General features: G+C 32.8%; 1 protein-coding gene across 3 annotated transcripts in view; it reads right to left on the bottom strand.

Moving 5' to 3' along the window:
- The window catches only part of TPP2 (tripeptidyl peptidase 2), a 90,378-nt gene that overhangs the window by 54,924 nt on the left and 12,260 nt on the right, over positions 1-23,194 (bottom strand). For all 3 annotated transcript variants that reach the window (XM_001365769.4, XM_001365824.4, XM_016424940.2), the window contains exons 3-9: positions 22,294-22,389; positions 20,958-21,062; positions 18,723-18,847; positions 14,694-14,857; positions 10,069-10,223; positions 5,376-5,452; positions 3,653-3,780 (exon numbers count right to left, since the gene is read on the bottom strand). In XM_001365769.4, the coding sequence (XP_001365806.3) occupies positions 3,653-3,780; positions 5,376-5,452; positions 10,069-10,223; positions 14,694-14,857; positions 18,723-18,847; positions 20,958-21,062; positions 22,294-22,389 (850 nt within the window). The remainder of the gene's footprint in view (positions 1-3,652; positions 3,781-5,375; positions 5,453-10,068; positions 10,224-14,693; positions 14,858-18,722; positions 18,848-20,957; positions 21,063-22,293; positions 22,390-23,194) is intronic.

The raw sequence follows: 23,194 nt of genomic DNA, 5'->3' as shown, positions 1-23,194 counted from the left end.
AGTTAATGAATTTGTTCAGTTTAGTTGAACACTCAAAATTATAGAATTGAATTATTCACAGAAAACTTTAAAATTAAATTGTCTAATGAACATGAAAATGGTTTCAGTATATTCTTTTTGTATTAAAAATAGTTTACCAGGTCTTAGGAGTCCTTTAGCCTTTACTTTTTTAGAAAATACCAAAAAAGTAATATTCATTCTTATAATTAGTATTTTTAACTATCATGAATAATTTTAGTTTAAGTAATAAATTACAGAACTAAGAACAGGTCTAAGGGCATGTGCTTAATATGCATGTATGGTTTAGATAAGGTGATATCTAAAGTCACTAAAAGCTCTATGATTTTGTGCTTTTTAATTTTGGTAGAAAGAAGTCACCTATTCAATCTGATATCTAACTACTTATTCAATTCAATTGAATATTTATTATAAACATATAATATGTTTAAGGTACAATTTCAGTAACAAGGGCATGAAATACCGTAAAAATGAAGCCATTGCTACCTTTGAGGACTACTCAATTCTACTGGAGAGATATACAACACAATTCAAGTATTTACAAAGTAATTTCAATATGAAAAGAGTGTGAGTACCTAGGAAGATTAGGAAAACTCCAGTAAGATTTGAGATCTGAGCTGTGCTTTATCGGAAATTAGAAATCCTATGAGGCAGAGATGAAGAGGGAGCACATTTCAGACACAGGGGAGCATGAACACAAAAGTGTTACCAAGACAGGAAAAGAAATTCCATGCAGAGGTTAAGGCTAGCATGTCTGTTTGATTAGAATAGAACATGTGATGGGGAGTTATATTAAAAAGAGAAGATAGATGCAAACTATATGATAAAGGACTTTTGATAAATCATAAAACAACCGCTCTTCATACCTTCATGTTTAATGACTTTTTCATTAGAGAAACTACACAAAGATAACATTAAAGGAGGCAAGAATTCCTTCCAAAAAAGAGAGAACTTCGCAAAGGAAGGCCATCTACCAGCATGAGACAATTAGAAAATTATTCCCTCAGTGGAATCCAGCCAGAACTGACAGCATGACAAAGGGATTTTGATACAAAAGATAAGTAGATGAAATGAGAAATTTAAAAATTTGGAACCTTTAAAATGATTAAAAGAAGGAAAACAAAGTAGCTAACAGAAGATATTTGCTATTTAATTGAAGATTTGTTTCATAGGAATAACAGAATTTAAGAACTTTTAGAGCTTACCTAAAGTTCTCATTTTACAAATAAAGAAACTAGTTCCAAAAGAACACTAAATATCAAGGTCAAACACATAACATCTATCTACTTAGCATCCAAGTTGGGATCAGAATTCAACACCCTTAACTTTTCCACTATGCTGTACTTACCATATTTTCTGTTAAGTTCAGATATCTCATAAGTTATATACTTTTATAGAATTTTAGCTTGGGATACAAAATGAGACAAATTTTTGTATATAGACAACATGAGGATTTATTATGCTTGACTATGCATATTTTCATAAGTATTTGGCATTTCTTTTTAATTTAGGGGAATAGAGAAAATAAAAGCTTGTTAATTGAAAAAAACTGGACAGCTACACTGGAAAATTTGGTTCAGGAATTTGGAGAAAAAAATGAAGGGGAAAAGAAGTCATACTGAACTAAGGAAGTGTGTTAAAAATCACCATTCTCTGCTGCCACCTCTTGGTAGTGATCTAAATTGACAAAGATCTTAGTTGCTAAAACTGAATTCCTTGAGATCACTCTTAAAACTGAAAGGATGCCAAGATTAAAACAAGATTTCTTCATATGCTTAAAAACAGTTGTTTCAAGCAAAAATTGTCTTTCTATTATGTGGTAGAATTAAAACTCCTCTAATTTAGTGGAAGTTAAATAAAATTGTATTTCTATAAAATGGATAATAATCTTAAAATTTACTCACTGGAGAAGCAGATGAACTGGAGAAACAGATGCTGAAAGTGCTGTTAGATGCTTGCTATTTTATAAGTTTGTTTTATTTTTTTCCCCTTTGTAAGAAGGAAGTGTGAAAAGTTAAAAATAATTGGGAAATAAAAGTGGTGGGAAAAGAGCAGAAACAATTAAAAAAAACAGAATGGGCTATGGTTCAATAGTTCATTTTGCTAAAAACCTTTTCCTGGGAAAAATAAAAGCAACATTGGAAGAACATGATTTTAAAAAATATTCTCGACTGTTGAATTATGACAACAATGACATGTTTTTAGAGATGGTAGGAGATTATCTGCCATAAAGAGTATTAACGGCTACTACATATCCATCCAGCTAGAGAATTTGTTTTATACTATTATAGTAAGGGCGGTTCAAAAGCAAGAAAATTTCCAAGGACTGGCAAAAGCCCTGGGATAAAATTATTTGAAGGCTAACAAAGGAAATTTTTTTCTTATATGGTCATCTAAATGAGGGTAAGGGAAATCTATAGGTCAATAACTAGTGTAAGGGAGGCAACTGGACACTTTCTAAACTATTCCTATGATGCTGGTGGGCTGGAACAGATGCAGTGGTAAATATAGTATATAAAAAGGAGTTTTGCCATAAGCCTAAGTTCCCATACCAAGTGCTAAGACCTAGATAGGTAGATTCTAGATATTTTGATACTAAGTCAAAACCAAACTGGAAATCTATAGTTTGGAAATCTATACTTTGATTTATTTAGGTTTAGCCTAAATAAAAGTGGATAGGTTACACTTGAAGACAAAATGGGGAATAAAGGCAGTGTTAGGAACAAGATGGGAAAAAAAGACCAAGATCCAGTATATTTAGGACCAGAATTAATTTTTAATAATACTTCTAAAATACTATCAGCTTTTCCAATGGCTTTACTTTATGTCTTCCCAAATAAGTTTTCCTATAACACTTAATGAAAACCTCAAACACATTAATAAAAAAAAGTTATGTACAGTTTTTAAGAAGCAGAGCCTAAAGAAATGCTTGGGTAATAGGGGATTGAGGAATCAGGAAGGAGCAGAGTTCAGAGTTCTGGCATCTTTTGATGAAAAAAAAAATGAGGGGTATGATGTACACTTCAGTTAAAGCCAGTCTTTTTTAAAAAATGGCTATTACTATGCATATAGAACAAATGTAAAATAACACACTAGGCAACATTCAGATCTTCCAATCATTCTTGTTTTATATGTGCCAACTGATATAATAATAAGAAAAAATGGAATTATATTATAATACAAGTATCTTTCACCAGTCAGAAGAACTATACTTCAATTAAAGTAAATACTTCCATCTGTCTTCTACAAAAGAAATGGGAATTCCTTCTCATTGGAGAAAAAAAAAGAAAAAAGGTTTAGGTCTAGTATTCTGGGTGGTGTGCTGGGACTACAGGAGTAAAAAATTGCTCCTGTTCCCCAGAGAACTAATCTTCTTGACAGTGGGGAGATAATGAACATGCGTGGGTATAGGATATTTTACAATATATCTATAATCTTTGAATTTTCAGAATGTGCAATACCAATCCAAAAGCATATTAAGTTCAATTAAAACTAACTACCAAAAAGGTATATTTTTCCTCTTAAAATATTCCAGCTTTGCCACTCATCACACTGAACAGAATCTTATCATAGGTATCAATAAGTAATTTTAGAACAAAATATGCACAAATTGCTTGTTAAGCAAAGAACTAACCTATTACACTTGAAGTAGTTCCACCTGGACAACCTACTGTGGAGAGACAAGGACCATTATTCCCAGCACTTGAAACATAGATTATATTATGCTTCCACACAGCTTCATTAATAACTTCACAAATCCTCCTGAAAGAGAGACAGAAGCCCTTTGAATGCACAAAACATTTTCCAACATTTTCCATGGAACTCAAACACTAAGCTGTTTTGTAGTAAGTATATATAATTCAAATATCAAAAACAAAAACAAAAACAAAACATCTATTAGTTGTATCAGGAACTGCCCATCATGGAACTAAAAGATCATGGAGATGACCTAAAATGGTAAAGGAAAAAAGCAGGGAAAATGGCATCTAGATAATCTCTATGAAGCTTTAATTACAGCAGAACTTGGCTAGGCTGGAGGGGAACTGAGAGAAATATGCTGGTAGAAGAGATGGAAGAATGCAAATTAGAGAGAGGAAAGAGAAAAACTCAATTCAGTATTTATTATATGCTGACCACATAGAGCATAGTATGCTGAAAGCTGGGATAAAAGATAAAATGAGACAAGGGTCCTGTTTTTCTAGCAGTTAAAGCTATGATGGGATGCAAGGAAGAAGATTCATCATGAAAAAGGTAATAAGCCAGAGGAAGAGACTGAGCATTCTACACATTAGTAAGCCTTTTAAGGGCTGAACAAGAACAAAACAAAGGATATTGAAGAATTTTTAAAATTAAGGTAATGAAAGACTAGGAATTAATGTGAATATGCTTTAAAAGAGTATTTACAAAACACAAGTAAATCTATCTTAAAAATAAAGAGTACAAGGATTTATACAGATAACAGGTGTCAGGAGCAGAAGTAAGATCAGATACAAAAGTGCAATGATACAAGACGTATGAAGGTTGAACAATATCAGGGCAAGGTGATTCCTCAGCAGCAAGGGTTACATTTAGATTCAGTTAATGCCTTACCTATAGGTATTTTAATTAAAGAATGAGAATGGCTTATCTCCATGGTTTGAGAAAAATATAGTTGTCACAACCTATCTATATCTAATACTTTCCTTTTGGTTCATGTTCAGCTTATCACTGATTATATTCAATACTGTTGTTTAAGAAGCTCTGCTTTTATGCATGTTCCAATGAGACTAACAACCTGAGCTTGTGGATGTGGTCATTATTATCGTGTTGATGTATTTCTAAACCACTTAATACATATGTGTTAGGTTTCTTTTTTTTTTTAGTGTCACTGATGAAGCTTTTAAGCCGTGCCCTAAACTCATTTTCCTCAGAAGCCTGATGGTTTTTATTGCTTGATTTTGCATATATCAAGATGTTATAGCACATTGTTCAGTCATGTCCAACTCTTTGTGAGTTCATTTGTGGTTTGCTTGGCAAAGATACTGTAGTGATTTGCCATTTCCTTCTCCAGTTCATCTTATGGATGAGGAATTGAGGCAAACAGGGTTAATTAACTTGCCACAGGTCACATAGCTAGTAAGTGTCAGAGGCCAGATTTGAACTCAAGAAGATGAAAAATCTTGACTTCAGGCTCAACACTATGCTACCTAGCTATCCCTGCTATAATACTGATGTTCTCCAAAGCATCCCAAATATGTAAATTGATCAACAAAGACTATGGAGCTAATGAGGAAAATGGAGTTAGAGTCATAAAAGATTATGTGGCAGTTTAAATAGTAATAGTCATAAATCATTATTCACATTTTATTTATACTTACCCAGAGTTTGGCCAGTGGGTAGCTTCTCCATAACTATAATTGACGAGATCACATTTATGATTGATGGCTTCTATCATCTGTTAAAAAAAAGTTTCAGAGTTTTGCTTACATGCCGATTTTAGGAACAGAGTATTTTCTGTAGACCAAGTTCATACTATTTTTAAAGACTCAAAGTTTCAGATAAAACATGCAAGCCTTCTCAAAATAGTTGATAACCACAAAGCACAATTTGTTCATAAACTTCAGTTAATTTTGCAGGTGCTTATTATGCCCAAACAACTATTTTGAAGTTTGTAATTATGTTATTTCTATTGTAATATATCTTTTAAGAAGAAGGAATTTCAGCAAGGAAGATGTAAAAGCTTGAGAATTTCAGTTCACCCTATTCCTATTTTCTGTATGTTCTATAGATATGCCACTCCATAGCTCAAGTTCCCATAACCTCTTTAAAATTTACTCCCTTGCATTTCAGGAAAATTCAGTTATCAGTTTTAGAAATAATGCTCTAAAAAACATTTTAAAGGGAGCAGCCAGGTGACTTAGTGGATAGAGAGCCAGGCCTCGAGATGGGAGGCCCCAGGTTCAAATATGGCCTCAGATACTTTCTAGGTGTGTGACTCTAGGAAAGTCAGTTAACTCCCATTGCCTTAGCCCTTACTGCTCTTCTAACTTGAAAACCAAGCTTTAATTTTAAGATAGATAGTAAAGACTTTCATCTTAAAAATTAATTAATTAATTAAAAAGCTTCCAAAAGATACATAAAACTTCTTGAAATCAAGAAACTTCAATGATTTTATGTCTAGCATTATATATACATTAAGAAAAAAATCATTACAATTAAAAAAAATATATTTTCAGTATAAATTTTAAAATTCCTCTAATCATTTACATTAATAAGTGCAATTCATACTTACTAACAGTTTGAGAAAAGGCTTTTATTTTTGTACATTAAATACTAGACAAAAACAAATACTATATAATAGTGGGAAAACATGGAAATTCCAGACTCTCAAATCTAATTTTTATAAGATCTGAAAAAATAAAAATAAGCATGATTAAATAATTTGAAATGATAATGAAGGGAATGAAATATACAGAAAAGAGTCCTGGCCTATAAACCAAGAGAAATGTGTTCTAATCTCAACTCTAAGAGTAAACCCTTGAACAAGATACTTGAGTTCTTGAGGCCACTGTTCTACTTCTTTCACAGGAAGGCACAGAAATGGATGAGTCTCCATAAGGTTCCTTTTTCTAGCACTAAAAATTTACCCTAACAATTTACCTGCTATTGTAGGCAATAGTTACAGGCACATGTAGGTTTAGCTACAAGGTAAAATTCATTTTTACAAAATGAATCTAGGGTCAAGGTCACTGTTTATTTAAAAAAAAAAAGATCATTAAAAATGACAAAATAAAAACCTCCACTACTGTCTTTCTCTGATACCTCATATGAAGTTTTGTCCCCAAGGCCTCACCTTCCAGGAGCGGAGTAGGTAGGCATGGTGAAGGGGCAACTTGAGCAGGCTGAAGACATTTTACAGCATATAGAGATAAACAAATATAAGTCAATTTGAGGGAAGAAAGGGGAGGTAAAGGGATTCACAAAAACCTCAAAGGGTAAATAGCACCAGATCATAATCTTGAGGGAAAATAAGGACCCTGAAAGGTACAGATGAGAAATATATTCTAGGCAGTTAGTCAATAAGCATTTATTATGTACCAACTATGTGCAACAGATACCATACTAAAACTGGGAATTCAAAGAAAGGCAAAAGACATTCCTGCCTTTAAGGAACTGGCTACCTAATGGCAAGGGGAATTTTTTTTTTGGGGGGGGGGATTTGAGGAAATAGAAATCTCAGATTTGGAGATTTGGAGAATTTGGTATGGCTGAAGTACAAAGGATAAAAGGGATGATGTGAGTCTAGAAAAATCAGTTTGGGCAGATTGTGGAAGGCTCAGGGAGTCATACTAAAGGTATGTAGCAGAGTGACAACATTTTAGGATGTGTCCTTTAGGAAAACTACTTTGGAAATCATGTGGAAGTGAAGGAGGAGTGAAACCACTTAAAAGTCTTATAAAAGTCAAGCCAAGAAGTGATGGGGTTCTAAAGCAGAGTCCAGGTAAGCAGAAAAAGAAAAAGTAAGAATACAAGAGATATTGTGGAGTAAAATAAGACTTGGCAAATGGTTGGGATTAGGCACTGAGAGACAATGAAGAATTAAGGATGATGAAATTATAAAACCATAAAGGGGTGGGAAGCATTGAATTTATAATCAGAAGGCTTAGGTTCAAATCCCAGTTATGCTATTGGATAAATACCCAGTATGATCCTGAGGTAAAAGTCTCTTAATCTTTCTAAGCCTCCTTTTTCCTAATCTGTAAAATGGGGGGTGGGTGGGTTAATCTCTGAGCTCCCTTCTATCTCTAAATCTCTGATCTTCTGATCCTATTATATCATCCCAGGGTCATGGAATCCAAGGGAAGAGCAGTCAGAATGTAGGAAGTGAAGATTCCAAAGGTTGCAGAAAAGTCAAGGAAGATGAAGACTGAGAAAAGGTCCCCGAGTAGGTAGAAGATTTCAAAGAACTTTCTATCTTGATTTCTAAAGGCTATGCCAATACAACACAAGCTTCAATAAGATCATTTAAATTCACTAATCATTTTAATTTCCTGGGGCAGGGATGTGGGTAGGGAAAGAGAATACAAAAAATACAATTTTGCTAATATCTTCTTGTTAGAGTTACAACACTCAGAGACATCTCAATTGTGAATATGGAATATAACACCAAACCTCACTTTACCAGGAAGTAATAGAGAATGAAACCATCAGCAATTAGTCTAGCAAGTCTTTTATAAAACTGACAGAAGTCTGTTAATAGTTTATTTCAATAACATCTCCTATATCTAGTCCTGCTAGGGAACTATTCCAGATAAAATGTCAAAATATCTTAAGCTTACTCCTTTAAATGCCAAAATATTTTAAACCAATTTTCTTGGAAATACAGAATGTAATATTTACTTATCACCTTGTCACAAGAATATACCGAATACAACTTTTCCTTGCTATCTCAGGATTATCATTATACAAAACATTAATGAATTTTCCTATATTTAGAATTCTTATAGACTTGTGAAGGACTTGGGGCTCTTTTATCACTAAAATGAATGGGTCTAGAAGGCTATGGCTTAAAGATTTTTTTGTTTCCTCTTTCTGGTTAAAAGATAATAGTTTCATTTCTTGCTGCTACTGGAATTTGTATCTCTTAAATAATCAAGTTTATGGACTTGTCAACTTTGTTGCCAAAGCTTTTTACACTTACTCCTATTTTTTAAGTTGGGTTTCAGACAGCTGAGGTTGCTGAAACAATTTCCAGGCAGATGGTGCTTTTTTTTTCTTCCTGTTTAGTACTTAGCACAATCATATCCAAATGAACTATTTAATATTTTTGTAATGATGACCTCAATAGTTTTAAAAATTCTAAGATGAGAAAGAGGACATCTTTTTCATCACTCTAGGAATATAGAAAACTGGCAAAGACAAAAGAATCATTTAACTAAAATCGTATAATGAAATAATAGCACAACTGCAATAAAAACATACTTCTTGCTTCCAGTTGCCAATCTAAATTTCCCTGGCCACATATTCCCCATTTAGACCAAATTACCTTCTGAGTCATATATACTTTCTATCACTAACCATATTATAGGCATATACTGTTAAGGGCTTGACATCTGATATATATCTGCTTATATGCAAACAAAAATTCACATGTTGAAATAGGTCTGTTCTTTAAGTGTTGGGGTCAGGGAGCCACAGCTATGTGACTCAGTGGAGAGCCAGGCCTAGAGACAGGAGGTCCTGGGTTCAAATGTGACCTCAGACACTTCCTAGTTGTGCCACCCTGGGCAAGTCACTTAACCCCCATTGCCTAGCCCTTACCACTCTTCTGCCTTGGAACTGATACTTAGTATCAACTAAAAGATGGGAGGTTTAAAAAAAGGGTTTTAAAAAAAAGAAAACCTCTAAGGGAAGAGACAAGGCAATTGTAATAACTTGACAGTTACTGTATCTCCAACAGCCTCCATTTCTTATCTAGAAAATGACAGGGAAGGACTATCTGATCTCTAAAATCCTTCTAGCTAGAATACTTTATGATTATACAGAACACAGAAGAAATAACTACTTTCATTCTCACTTATTCCATCACTTTATTTTGTATTTGTGGCCTCCAGATTAGCTAGAATGAATGGAATATGATGCCTTAAGATCTAATGAGTTCATAGCTCCTAGAATTGTTCAAACAAAGGCTAGATGACTATTATGGGGTGATGTTGGAGGAAAAGATTTATATAGTGGGGTTGACACAGCTCTAAGAATGTGACTGACAAAAAACTAGGGGCATTGAACAAACCGAATAAATTTTTAAATGACTCATTTGTAGTCTAGCTAACATACAGAAAAGATACTTCTTTCATAAAAAACCTTAAATTATCTAAATATTTCAATGTAGTAGTATAATAAATGTGAAACTGAGACTGATAGATCAAATTGTGGAGTTTGAGTTTTATTTTATCTTCCATTCCCTGATGGAGTTGCAAATTACACATGAAGAAGAATAAGCCAATAGGTAAACAAGCAATCAGAAGGCTAAGCACAAAAAAGGTCTAGATTAATATAATGAATACTCACAGCTCTTATAAGACCTGTGCCAGTTTCCATAGTGCTTAATCTTGTATCACCAATCTTGATTGCAAGAATCTGAGCACCAGGAGCAATGCCATTTCGTTCAGGGTCTTGTGGAAAGTATCCAGCAGCTATACTAGCTACATGTGTCCCATGAGCTCCTATGAACAAGAAAAGATGAAAATATAACATGTTATAATAATGTTTTTACACATTTATAACTGTAATAGGAAAAAAAATTTACTTGGCTTCAGAAAAGGACATCCTGGGTTCAAATCTAGTCTGACACTTCCTAGCTCTGGGACCCGGGACAAGTCACTTAACACCTATAGCCTGGCCCTTACCATTGTTCTATCTTGGAACCAATGCTTAGTATTGATTCTAAGACAGAAGGTAATGGTTTAAAAAAAAAAATAGAAAACCTAAGGAACCTGAAGGAGTAAAATTTTCAGATGTCTAAAAAGAAAGCATTTTTAAATATAAAAATTTAGCAATGTTTTAATTTCCACCTAATTATAATTTATTAATAAGACTCTTTGGATAGGATCCTACTACTCATGTCATTAACTCATGAGCATTAAACAGTTCACTAATTTAAATTCATCACACAGCTATCCTAAGCCTCAAACTATATCACTTCTTTGCATTATATTTTGGAATTCTCAAATGATTTGCAATTAAGATTCCTCTGTGTTTAAGACTCTGCAAGTGGTATAGGAATTTCATGTTAAAAATAACCATAGCAATATTTAAATAAGAGTTAACTTGTATGAACAGATCAAAGGTTCTATAAATTTAGATAAAGGAAATATAACTGTAGGCAAAGATCAATCAGGAAAGGCTTAATAAAAAATTGGCTTTAAAGGAAATGTATGGTATAAACTGGCAAATAAAAGAGAGTACAATTTATTGATATACTTTAAAAAATTTCCTATAAAGGTAGGGATTTGTCATATGTAAGAAGAGGTAAAGTATAAAATGTTATTGTCATTTATGGAATAAGAGGATTTAGACCTGGGACTTTATTCAAGATGTAACAAGTATCTTCTTTGCATATGGAAAAGAGAAAGTCCAAGTGTCCCACTCAAGTTCATATAGGTCTTAAATAGAAAAATTCTCTGAGTCCAAACTAAACTTCTTTCCACCATACCACTCTATTTAACTCATTGGGTTTCTAATCACAACATTCAAAAGGCTGTTTCCCCTTCCTTTTAACTATTTTTGTTGCAATTTGAGTCAATGACATCAGGTGGCATTGCTTCAGTCATGGCCACATAGATTAGACAATAAAATCTATAGCATAGTAAACACAAGTAGACAAGATTTGCTTTAAGCTTAATATAGGCATGCTTTTCCTTAAAAAGGAAAAAAAAAACACCTTGACTCAAACAGAGTCTTGCACCTGGGTGCAAGTTGAATAAACTGTGGTATATGAATGTAATAGAATGTCATTGTATAAAAAGAAATTACAAGAATTCAAAGAAACGTGGAAATGTCTGTATGAACTGATTAAAAATAAATCAGGTAGAATCAGAACAATACACAAAATGACTACAGCAATATAAGTGAAAATATTACTAAAAGGAAGCCAAACTTTTAGTAACCAAGAATGGTCCAAGAGAACAGAAAATGAAATCTGTCTTTCTCCCTAGAGTGTGTGTGTGTGTGGGTGGGGAAATACTAAAGTAGAATGTTACAAAGACCATCTGATTATGTTACTGTATAGGATGTTTTTGCTTAACTACTTTTCTTCATCTAAAGAAAAGAGATCACTTTGGGGAACAGAAGAGAAAGAAAAAAGGAAAAAAACAAAATACATCAATAAAACATCTTAAAAGTAAAAAACACGTAAATGAACTAATAATGAAAATAATACATGTAATGAAAAATATGTAAAGATTTTAAAGAAAATTTAATTTAAAAAATTTAAAGAAATCTAAGGTAGATTCTCTTTCACCAATTTTTATAGGTCTTTCCCTAGATCCTTATTAGATTATACCACTAAATGGATCTGCCAAAAGGTTATTAAATGAAATATTACTGTGGGTAACATGTCCATGGATTTAGAGCTAAAGAGACCTCAGTAATGATCTAGTTCAATCCTTTCACTTTTTTTTTTCACTGAGGTGAATGAAGTTCAGAATAGTAAGGTTCCCTGTAGAGGGTCATCAAGAAAATAAGCAGAAGTCAAATTTGAATAACTCATCTGACTGAAAACTAGAATTCTTTCTATTATAGCCTTTCTTTTTTTTTTTCAAATGGTTCCCTAAAAACAATATTGCTTACAACAGGTTTGGTTATATAATATATCAGTAAAGTTAGTGCAAAATAATGTTGGGCAAGGAAAATACTTGGTACTTCCAGTACTTCTAATTTATCTCACATCCTGTAATGTAATTCTCCAAGAGCTGGTACATGGCTCAAAGGTTTTGCACTATGTTGGCATCAATGCCTTTTCAGGCTATCTAAGATAACACTGATTTTCTTCTTTCATAGTTCCGTCTCTGGAATTCATTTAGATTGTTGAAGAAGTTTTAAATGGCCTCTATTTGCCTTTCTAACTTCAGATCACAGTCTGTATGTCATTTTTTTCTGACTCTCCTGCATCTTCCCACTCACATACTCTAAGAAATGAAACTGGAGCCATGTAAGTAGAACAAGCACTCCAAGTTTCTAACTTTCACATAAATATCTTTCACCAAAAAGTTTCCTTATCTATTACCTCTTGGAGATGGCTAACTCCAGGCCCCTCTTAATGAATAAATGAATTGAAATCTGCAGTGCCACTCCTTAATGCTAACAATTAATTAGATACTCAATCAAAAATAAAAGAATTTGTACATTTATCAGAATAAAATCTTGAGAACAAAGATTTTCAATAAAAGATAAAGTGATTTCATAGCAAGTTTAAATAAGATATAGGAAAAGTTATCAATGTCAGGTGAGGACTCTAGATTTGCTTCAATGCATAATAAGAGGCCATTATAGTTCTTTAGCATGGAGGTGACAAGATAAAAATGGTGTTACAGCCATATCAATCAATCTAAAACTGATATAACATGAAATGAAAAGAAATAGGAACAGAACACAGTAGGTTAACCAAATTGTTGTAGCAATAGACTGGTTTTGGTTTAGTAAAAGTGTAATGTAGAAATTAATAAATCGGAGACATTTCAAAAAAACTTTAAGAAGCATTAAAGAGGGAAAAAAATCAAACATTACTCTAATTTTGATCCCAAAAAGAAAGAAGAGTTGTGCCAGTAACAAAAACAGGGAAATTAGTAGAGAATGGGTGTAATCAACAATACAAAATCCAACAAAGACCCAAGAAAATAACAAAACTGATTCAATTAACAAAGGATTCCATGAAGCAGCAGCAATGAAAACCAGAATATAAAGGTAACAAAGAAGGAGAAAGTAAAGAAATGAAAACACTGGGTATAGGCCCGCTCTTTTGTGGAATGTTATTGTGACAAGTTTATTCCTTAATAGAATAATGAGTAAAACATTTGTTAATGGATGTTTATCAAGAAAATTGGCATTAACTTATTATTTTGTTGTGTTTTGCATAGTGAACAAATACATAAATCAATATAAAGTTACTATATTTATGGCAAACATATAAAACTCTAATCCTTATTCAATAGTTAAACTGCTACCAGAAAAAGTCCACTTAAGATGAATCCACTTAAAATAGGTATCAATACATAGTAAATAGAAAAGGTTTTCACCTTCATTTCATAAGTGAAAGTAAATAAATTTATCCATAACAATATTTAGGTTATAAGAGAAACTCTGTGCTAATACTTGAAACAAGAGATGAGTCAGTGTTGAATTTTTTCTAAAGAAATTATATGATGGGATTTTACTTTTGATTTTTAAAGTAGCAACATAGTATGACCCACTAGAAAGCTCCATCAATTTTCTTAACTCTAATATTAAAATCGTTCTTTTGAAGACCAATAAAAATTTCAAGAGATGGGCAGGCCTGGACATGAAGAGAAAAACTGATTTATGATAATGTGTTGTGACGAATTTTGCTCCCCTAAGAGAAATAGCATGGAGAACAGTATAGCTGGCCTCAAGTCAAGAAGATCTAAATTTAAATCTTCTAGCACAGAGGTTGTATGACTATTTAAAATGGCCAACACACTTAATATTTCAATGTCCTGGGCAACTTAAAAGCATTTGCTGATCTGCATTCACAGTACTACTGCCAGAGATGTCCCTATAACAATGAAATCTACAAGTCTGGATCACAACAAAACAAACTCAATTACAGGTATGTGATAATGAGTATTTGGATAGTTTGGACTCTGTGTAGCCCTTTTGAAACAAGCAGATAAAAAGTATACCCAAAGGTGGAAACACATTTAAAATTTGGTATTCATTAAACTACTCAATTACACACAGCTTCATCATTCTGAGCATGTTTTCTTTTTAAATATGACAAAATAGTTAACACTATTTTAGGATAGACTGGGAATCAGGAGACCTGAGGTTTAGTCCCACTAACTAGTTGAAATAAGTAGGCTGGAGTCTGTAAATTATTGATAAATCAAAGAGTTGAGCATTTTAATCTTAACTTTGAAATACTCATCATCTATCAGCTACACAAATTAAAGAAATACCTCCACTGGTCACAATAGAAAGTAGGTTTCCATCATCATATATATTAACAGAGTAATTCAACATCTCAGCTGTGCCAAAAGAACCATATTCCTGTGCTTCTTTGTAGTTTCTCAATACAGTGCTGTTACTCAAATCCCCACCTTCATTTGAATCAATGCAGGCTCTGTGAATTGAAAAGAGGAATAGTTAATATTCAAATGTCTATTTTATAGACAATTATGTGTCACTAAGAGTACAATTTCTCCTCACCTCCCTCCACTTTTCATGCAATTCATTTTAATTTCTGAAAATTTCATAATCACTATTTCTTGAGGCTAAGGATCTACCATACTTACCTCCAACATATCAAAGTAAATGCCCTCACCTCTTCTTCAAAGGGCTTTAAAAAAAGAGTAGCCACATGACCAAATAATGGCTATCAGGATAAAAGAAAACACATTGCCCTATACATGGCTGGGGCAATGTGAAGTAAGCTTTAGAGGTATTTAAAATGAAAGAAGTAGATTCCTCTTACTAAAGGTCTGTAAATCCCTAACTGAACTATCAACAACACAGCATAATAAACCAGGGCCAGGCCAACCTGGGTTCAAATCCTTTCTTTAATACTTACTTTGCTAGCTCTGTGACAATGGGCAAATCATTTAGTCTGAATCAAAGCTTTCTCATATGTACAAGTGGGATAATAATAGCTACCAAGATCAAAGTGAGCCTCAAATGAGATGAAAACTTTAAAGTAGTATTTTAAATTTTAGTGATGACCCTTTTATATCTAGCTCTGTCATCTGTCACCTAACCTCCAATTCATATATCTACCTGCATGTCTCCCTAGTACCTCAAAGCCAATATATTAAAAACCAAATTCATCTTTCCCCAAATCCTGACCTTCCTCTAAACTTAGTAATATCTACTGATATTGCCACCAACACCCCAGAGATTCTGAAAGATATCTTTGAGTCTTCTATCTTCCTCATTCCCCATATCCAATAATTTGTCAAGTCCTATTGATTCTACCTGCTCTATCTCCTAAATGGTCTTCTTTTCCATTGATTTCCACAGCCAACAAGTCTTTGGAATATTACTTATTAAGTGGTCTCTTGCCTCTATCTCTCACATAACAAGTCCACCCTCATACAGATGCTAAAACAATCTTTCCTGATGTATGCATCTAACCATGCTTAAGAAAAGCTTCACTAGCTGCCTATTACCAAAGGGGGAAAAAAAAAGATCTCTTTAGCTTGGGAACAAAGACCTTCAAGGTTCCAACCCTACCTTTCAACTTGATTTTGCAATACAGTGATCCTGCACCTATCCCAGGAGTTACGTTCCAGAGACCCTCATGAGAGATGAAAATTAATGAAGTAGTGGAATTATATATATATATATATTTTAAGGCTTTATAAACCCTTCCTACTCTCTTATAAACCTTTTCCACACTTATTAACCTACAGTTACTGACTCAATCAGTGCCCAGGATACAGAACACAGCACTGTGGTTGGTCACCTTTCATTCCATCAGCCAATAATGTGCCGTAATAAGTGTAACTCCGCAATACAGAATTTTATATATATATATATTTATTAAAAAAAAAACCGATACAGCGAAGCTGCAACAAGTGAACTGTGACATGGTGAGGGACAACTGTACTTCCCATCTATTATTCTGTTTCAACCAAAGTGGACAACTAGTTGATCCTTACCTCATCCTCCTATATCCATATTTTCCCTTCAGTATTTTCACCAGCTGGAAAGCTGATTTTCTTTTCAAACCCAATTTACATGCCAAACACTCTATTTCCAATGAAAATGATTATAAGAATATCACTGTTATGCCTAGCAACTTAACACAGTGATGAACAGGCTCAAGAAGTATATAAAGACTAAATTACACACACACACACACACACACACACACACACACACACACACACACACACATTTTTAAAAGCAAACCCATTATCCTTGTGATATCTACATCACACAAAGAATCAATTTTGCTCTCCTACAGAACACTTGTGATGGATGGATCACTGATTTGACTTAAAAATTTCCTATACACAAGGTCACCCTGACCAATATTGTTTTAAAGTACAAATTGCCTGACATTAATAATCAAGTCCTGATACAAAACAGCAAAACTATTATCATGGCTAATGCCTCAAAAGGAAAATGTCTTCTTACTACTAAGTAGGTACCACTTTCCATCCACATAATTCCCATCTTCCTCCAGAGCTTTCAATTCTCAGATCAATCAGAAAATAACTGTTTGGGAGACACCATGCATGGGATCACCTTAAGATTACAGGTTTGGAGCTAAAAGGTACTTTTATAGATCATCTAGCTAGCTCTCTATATTTAAATAGGAAAAATGAAGACCCAAGTGGTTAAATGATTTAACCACAGTTATGCCAGTATTCACTCCAGTCAGTGAAATCAATATTCAAACCCAGGATTCTCTGACTAAACCCAGTGTTCTTTCTATTATACCATGTTGTCTCCTATGTTCTTATCACCAGAAGCCAAGAAAATAATAAAACAAATCATCAACTAGAAAACCCTTTTTCTCCTTCCCCATAATATCCTGTGTTAAGTGAAGATAGTGAGATTAGGATAGCTGTTAGTCATAAGGAGAAAATCAAGAGGTTGTGTATAGGAATAATACCACATCAATGGAATCCTTTATTCTCCTATTACCACCTTTAAATCCCCAGAAATCTAGTGTGAAAATTGAGGGGATTTGGACATCATTTGAACTCTGGAAATTGATTGAACCACAGATTCCATTTTGTGATTAAGTTCTGGAGTTAGCTTAGCTCTCTTTCCATTCAATCATGGGCCTAGTCTAAATTCTATCATGTTAGGAAAGTGTATTCAATTGTGGAAATTAGGAGGAAAACTTATTGCACTGTTTGAACCTAACCCTATGCAGCTGAGAAATTGGATCACCTATACCTGCTATTTAGAGATTCTTAACCAAGGACCTATGTGTTGACCAGAAACACAGTCAGATCCTAAGATTGATGCAAGGAGTTTTCTAGTACTTGTACATTTCAAGCAACCTATATGTTTTATCTGAAAACTGACCCTAGTCAGTTATTGTTCCCATGTTCCTCTTATTATATGTGGACATTTGAGAGGATATGGGACACTTCTTCTGAATTCAGGGAACTGTAACCAGTTCATTCTCCTCCCCCTAATCTTTTATGAATAAGAAATCAGATTGCCCAATGTATTATTTCCTTTTAAATAATTGGCCTTAGCTGATTGTTTCTGTATAAAGGTTTGTCTCCCCCTGTACTTGGGGACCAGTTCTAAACTGAGAAAGGGTCTTGGCCCTGATTTTGGAGGCAACTGGCATGTATTGCTTGATATATCAATATGCTCAGAGGAGAGCAATCTTTGTTTCTCAGTCATTTCCTCTTTTGCTCATTACATAAAGGGACAAGGAAAGAGTTTAGGGCAAAAAGAGTCCATATTACCATTAAAATACTGCATCATTGCAGATCTCTTTAAATACTTAAGGTTTTAGAGTTAGAATTTTTACCAATAAGTAATGCCTTTCAAATTTGTAATAAAGTTACTGTTTACCCCAATGCATCCTATAATGTTATTTGCCAAACATGGTTTTGTGGAACCAATTAAACCGAGTCTGAAGTACACTTAAAGTAAGACAATTTACGAAATGATCACATTTAATACAAATTAATATACCTGTGGCAAAAGGTGAAATATACTTTAAAAATGTAGTTCTTAAGAGAATAATACAAAAGTCTTAGTGCGCTTTTAAGGCTTAATACCCTAAAACTTCATTAAAACTTTGGGGACACCCTGTATAGCTAAAATATGCAATCTTTCCTAGTGCTTCATAAAAAAAAAAAAGACCAACTTGATTTTCATATACTTTAGTCAGTAAAATTACTATCATATAAAGCAACAATCTGGGTACTTTCTAAGACTTAATTTTGGTCTAAACCATATTTAAGCACTTTTAAAAAATGATTAAAATATGAAGACATATAGAATGGGTTTACCTCCAGGTTTCACCATCATGCCAAACTAAGCAGTCGTACACAGGGCCAGGATCACTATATTTTTTCTCAAAAGAATTTAACAGTTCTACTTGACTTTGAAGCTCCTCCTTGATTAATTTACTTAACTAAAAAAGATAACACAAACATGCAAATTTTTGGTACATTTCTGCTTCTAAAGAATTAATAATAATCTACCACTCTACTTGCCAATATAATCTGCATAAAAAAAAACCACACCATTTCTCAATTTTCTACTTTATTGTATGAATTTTACTCCAGCTAAATAAAAGGTCATTTTATTTTCCTACCCTAAATTATGGTTGCATCTAATGAAATGGCTGTCAATTAAGTTCTCAAACCTTATAAGAACATTTGTCTTCTCTTATTCCTAAGTAGTTAATAAAATAAACCAAAAATACTCTCTAATGAGTTTTATAAGCTATTTTAAGAACTGGTTATAAAAGAAATCAAGTTACTTAATCTAGTAGATCATATTACATAGGCCATTAAAGACCAAATTTTTACTCTGAGACTTTTTCTAGGAAAAAAACCCCAACTCTTTAAGTATTTATAATATAGTATAGAAAAAAAAAACAGGTCTTCAATTCTTATAAATGTAATAGGCTAAAGAAAAAAACCCCAATATTTACTGGATCAAATCAATCTATTTTAGAGTTGTAAAATCATGCACCAGTCTAGGATGTTTTAAAAACACATTAAACAAAGAACACATTTAACAAATGATTAATACCAACTACCATTCTATTACAAAACTTTTTTTTTTATCTAAAGCATTCAACAATGAACATTAACATTCCTATAGAGTATCAAAACAGAAAATGAAAGGATTTAAAAATAAAATAAAAATCCAAATAAAAAGTTAACTTGTGAGATAATGGACACAAAGACTTGTACAAAAATATTCATAGCTGCGCTCTTTGAGGTGGCCCGAAACTGGAAAACGAGGGGATGCCCATCAATTGGGGAATGGCTGAACAAACTGTGGTATATGTTGGTGATGGAGTACTATTGTGCTAAAAGGAATAATAAAGTGGAGAAGTTCCATGGAGACTGGAACAACCTCCAGGAAGTGATGCAGAGCGAGAGGAGCAGAACCAGGAGAACATTGTACACAGAGACTAATACACTGTGGTATAATCGAACGTAATGGACTTCTCCATTAGTGGCGGTGTAATGTCCCTGAACAACTTGCAGGGATCCAGGAGAAAAAAACACCATTCATAAGCAAAGGATAAACTATGGGAGTGGAAACACCGAGAAAAAGCAACTGCCTGAATACAGAGGTTGAGGGGACATGACAGAGGATAGACTCTAAATGAACACTCTAATGCAAATACTATCAACAAAGCAATGGGTTCAAATCAAGAAAACATCTAATGCCCAGTGGACTTACGCGTTGGCTATGGGGGGTGGGGGGAGGAAAAGAAAATGATCTGTGTCTTTAACGAATAATGCTTGGAAATGATCAAATAAAATATATTTTTTAAAAAAAAAAGTTAACTTGTGGCCAGCAGGCTAGCAAAAGACTAAGTGATGCTCTTCATAGGTAGCAAATGTGAAAATTATTTTGAGGATGGAACTACATAAAACAACAGTTAATAAAGCTTTCAGGTTTGCTATGTAAATACTGAATCTATATCTATAGGTGATTTTAACAATTTAGAATAAACATACTTTCTATGTTTCTATATTCAATTCAAAAATTACTATGAAAATAAAACAGTGGAAAAAATCTGAGCTTGATCAAAAATGCTACACAATTACATTTTCATGTGGGGTCTAATTTTTTCAGAAAGATAGTGTTGCCACATATACTTAGGATATGTTGCCCTAAGTGTTTAAAAAATATTTAGCCTAAAGATTAGTTGAAAGAAAGATGATTCTCAAATGTCTCAAAGTCATTGCTGTAGTTTTGTCCTTTAATAATGCTTAATTTTCCATTATTTAAAAATTATTATTCTCCCATGATGAGGTTATAAGACATGATATGTTTTTTAGTTAATGGGATACAAATCAGGACCTTACTTTTAAACCAAAAATCTTATCTGACAAAAGAGCTTGGCACAGAGTCTATTTCAACTTTAAAAGGAATGATATTATAAATCTTGAAAATAAGCGAATTGCTTTCAAGAAAAAATTCCAAACATAGAATTTTTATTCCCAAATGTTGCATATCCTTAATCAATATTTTTTATTTAAACTATTAGCACCAACTTGAGAAGAAGAGTTGTTAACAGCATCAAACTCTTCCTGTTTCCTACAGGCTTCTGCAAGTGCAACTCTATGAACAGGGTCCCAAATTTTCTCCTTACGTTCTTTCTGGAAAAAAAAATAATTTTTTTCTGAAAATTTTACAGTACATTTAATACTTTAGACAACTTAATTTGCAAACCCCATTGCTATTACATTTGGATGCTTATGCAATTAATTAAAGTAAATAAAATGTTAGTAAAGTTAGCAAGGCTATAAAAGTCACATAATAAAGAAAAAAAGATTTAAGGCATATTTTAAGAAACTGAGTATATTGTTATTCAATTTTTTATTACAACTCCAACTACACCCAATCAAAATTTGCTGCTTCCAAAAAAAGTTACTATTTCAAATAAAAATTACCAAAATAAGAAACTATATATTTTAACTAAAATTTTAAAGTATGATAATATATATTCACTCTCAACTATGAAAAACAAGGAATATAATAAAAGCAACTGGCAGCATTTAGCACTGGGGTTTTCAATAATTTTAAACTTTTACAGAATTTTGAAAAACTATTTTGGCTTTACATTGACATTAAAATGACAATAAAAATTGTCATTTTAAAATGTGTAAATTGTATTTCTGAATATCAATTTAAAATTTAATGTAAAAAAGGCTCTTCCCAACAATAACTGAGCCCCATTTGATAAATTAAGGTTTCTATAATCACTACATAAAGATAAATTTTAGAATTAATGTGTAATTCATTATGCCACTGGAAGGAAAATTAGGCATACTAGTTTTTTAAATACAATTTTTAAATAAAATGTTTAACATGGCTAAAGAGTTTGCATGTAGTATTTAGTTTATATGTAGTAAATGAGTTCCCAATTAAACTATAATAAAAGGACTAGACTAGGACAGAAAAATACTAAGTTCCCTTTCACTAAGTTCATCCACGACTTCTAATAATCTACACTTCATCTTAACAATTTCTGATTTTGTCAACTATTAATGGATAAAATTCATGAACTAATGAAAAAGGTCAATAAGGAAGATGATAGTAAGATATGGCAGCACAGGGGACTAAGTCAGAAAGCCAGCAAAAAAAGAGAATACAATTCCTAAATAGATAGCATTCATTTATTCTAGCAAATTATAAATTCGTAGAGAAGTCTAATAGCAACAGAAGTTGGTATTATAAAAAAGGCAAAAACACTAATGTTGATGAGATGATTCAAAGAAAACATTTTCAAGAAGTAAGAATTCTTCAGGGTAAGAAAGGAGAGTAAATATAGTATTGATTGGCATAAACTCTTAAAATGTACATAAATGACAAAATGTAATAGATTACCTGCATCCTCTCTTTAAGAGCCTTAGGATAGAAGTCATAACCATTTTTTATACCAATATGGTATTTGCCTGAGGGATTTGTCCAGGTTGCTGGAATCTGTGAAGGGAGGGAAAATTTTTTTCATTAATTTTTTTTTCATTAAATGTTCTCTCCAAATTACACACTAGTCTATAAAATTGAGATTAAGACCTGTTATATTGTAATGAAAAAATCTGATCTTAATGTGACAACAGGTTGGTTAGACTAGGCCTCTTACTTCACAAGGAGAAAGGAGATATATAAAGAAAAAGCATATGAATAAATAACATCTGAATTTGGATACTGACATCAAAAGATTCTCCAAGTCCCTGAGTTCAACCTTACCTTATCTACTCACAACTGGGGCAATCAAAGGTATCTATGGTTTGCTTACCATTTGAAGGTGCTAAAGCTCTTTTTTTATCTTCTTTGAAACTGAAAAAAAACCCAAGACTTTCATATTATCTGGAACCACTCTTGATAGAACAAGTTGCCTATGTACATTTTTCTAGAACCTAACCAAAGTTAGACCCTAGAACAATGATCAGGTAAATACATGTATCTTCATGTATGAAATTAAACCAAAGGTTTACCTGCTATTAATAAAAACTAGTAGGAAGATCAAATGAATTGAAGACTTTGTTCCAATTCAGAATCTGAGCATATGCAGAGGAGTAAAAAGACCAATGAATTCAGTCAAAAGAGCCAAGTTATCATCTAAGTTCTGTCTCATAACATAAAAGTTATATGACTTTTTCAAGTCATATAACTTGGTCTTCAGTTATCTGCTTCACAGGATTCTATCCACTCTGAAAATGGAAGGAGGTACCATGCAAAAACCTCTTCATCAATGATAAAGTGCTATTCATATGTATTATCATTA

This window comes from Monodelphis domestica, chromosome 8, assembly GCF_027887165.1.
Source record: "Monodelphis domestica isolate mMonDom1 chromosome 8, mMonDom1.pri, whole genome shotgun sequence".
NCBI lineage: Eukaryota > Metazoa > Chordata > Mammalia > Didelphimorphia > Didelphidae > Monodelphis > Monodelphis domestica.
The sequence above is the reverse complement of the archived record's forward strand: the minus strand, read 5'-3'. Positions and strand labels throughout refer to the sequence as shown.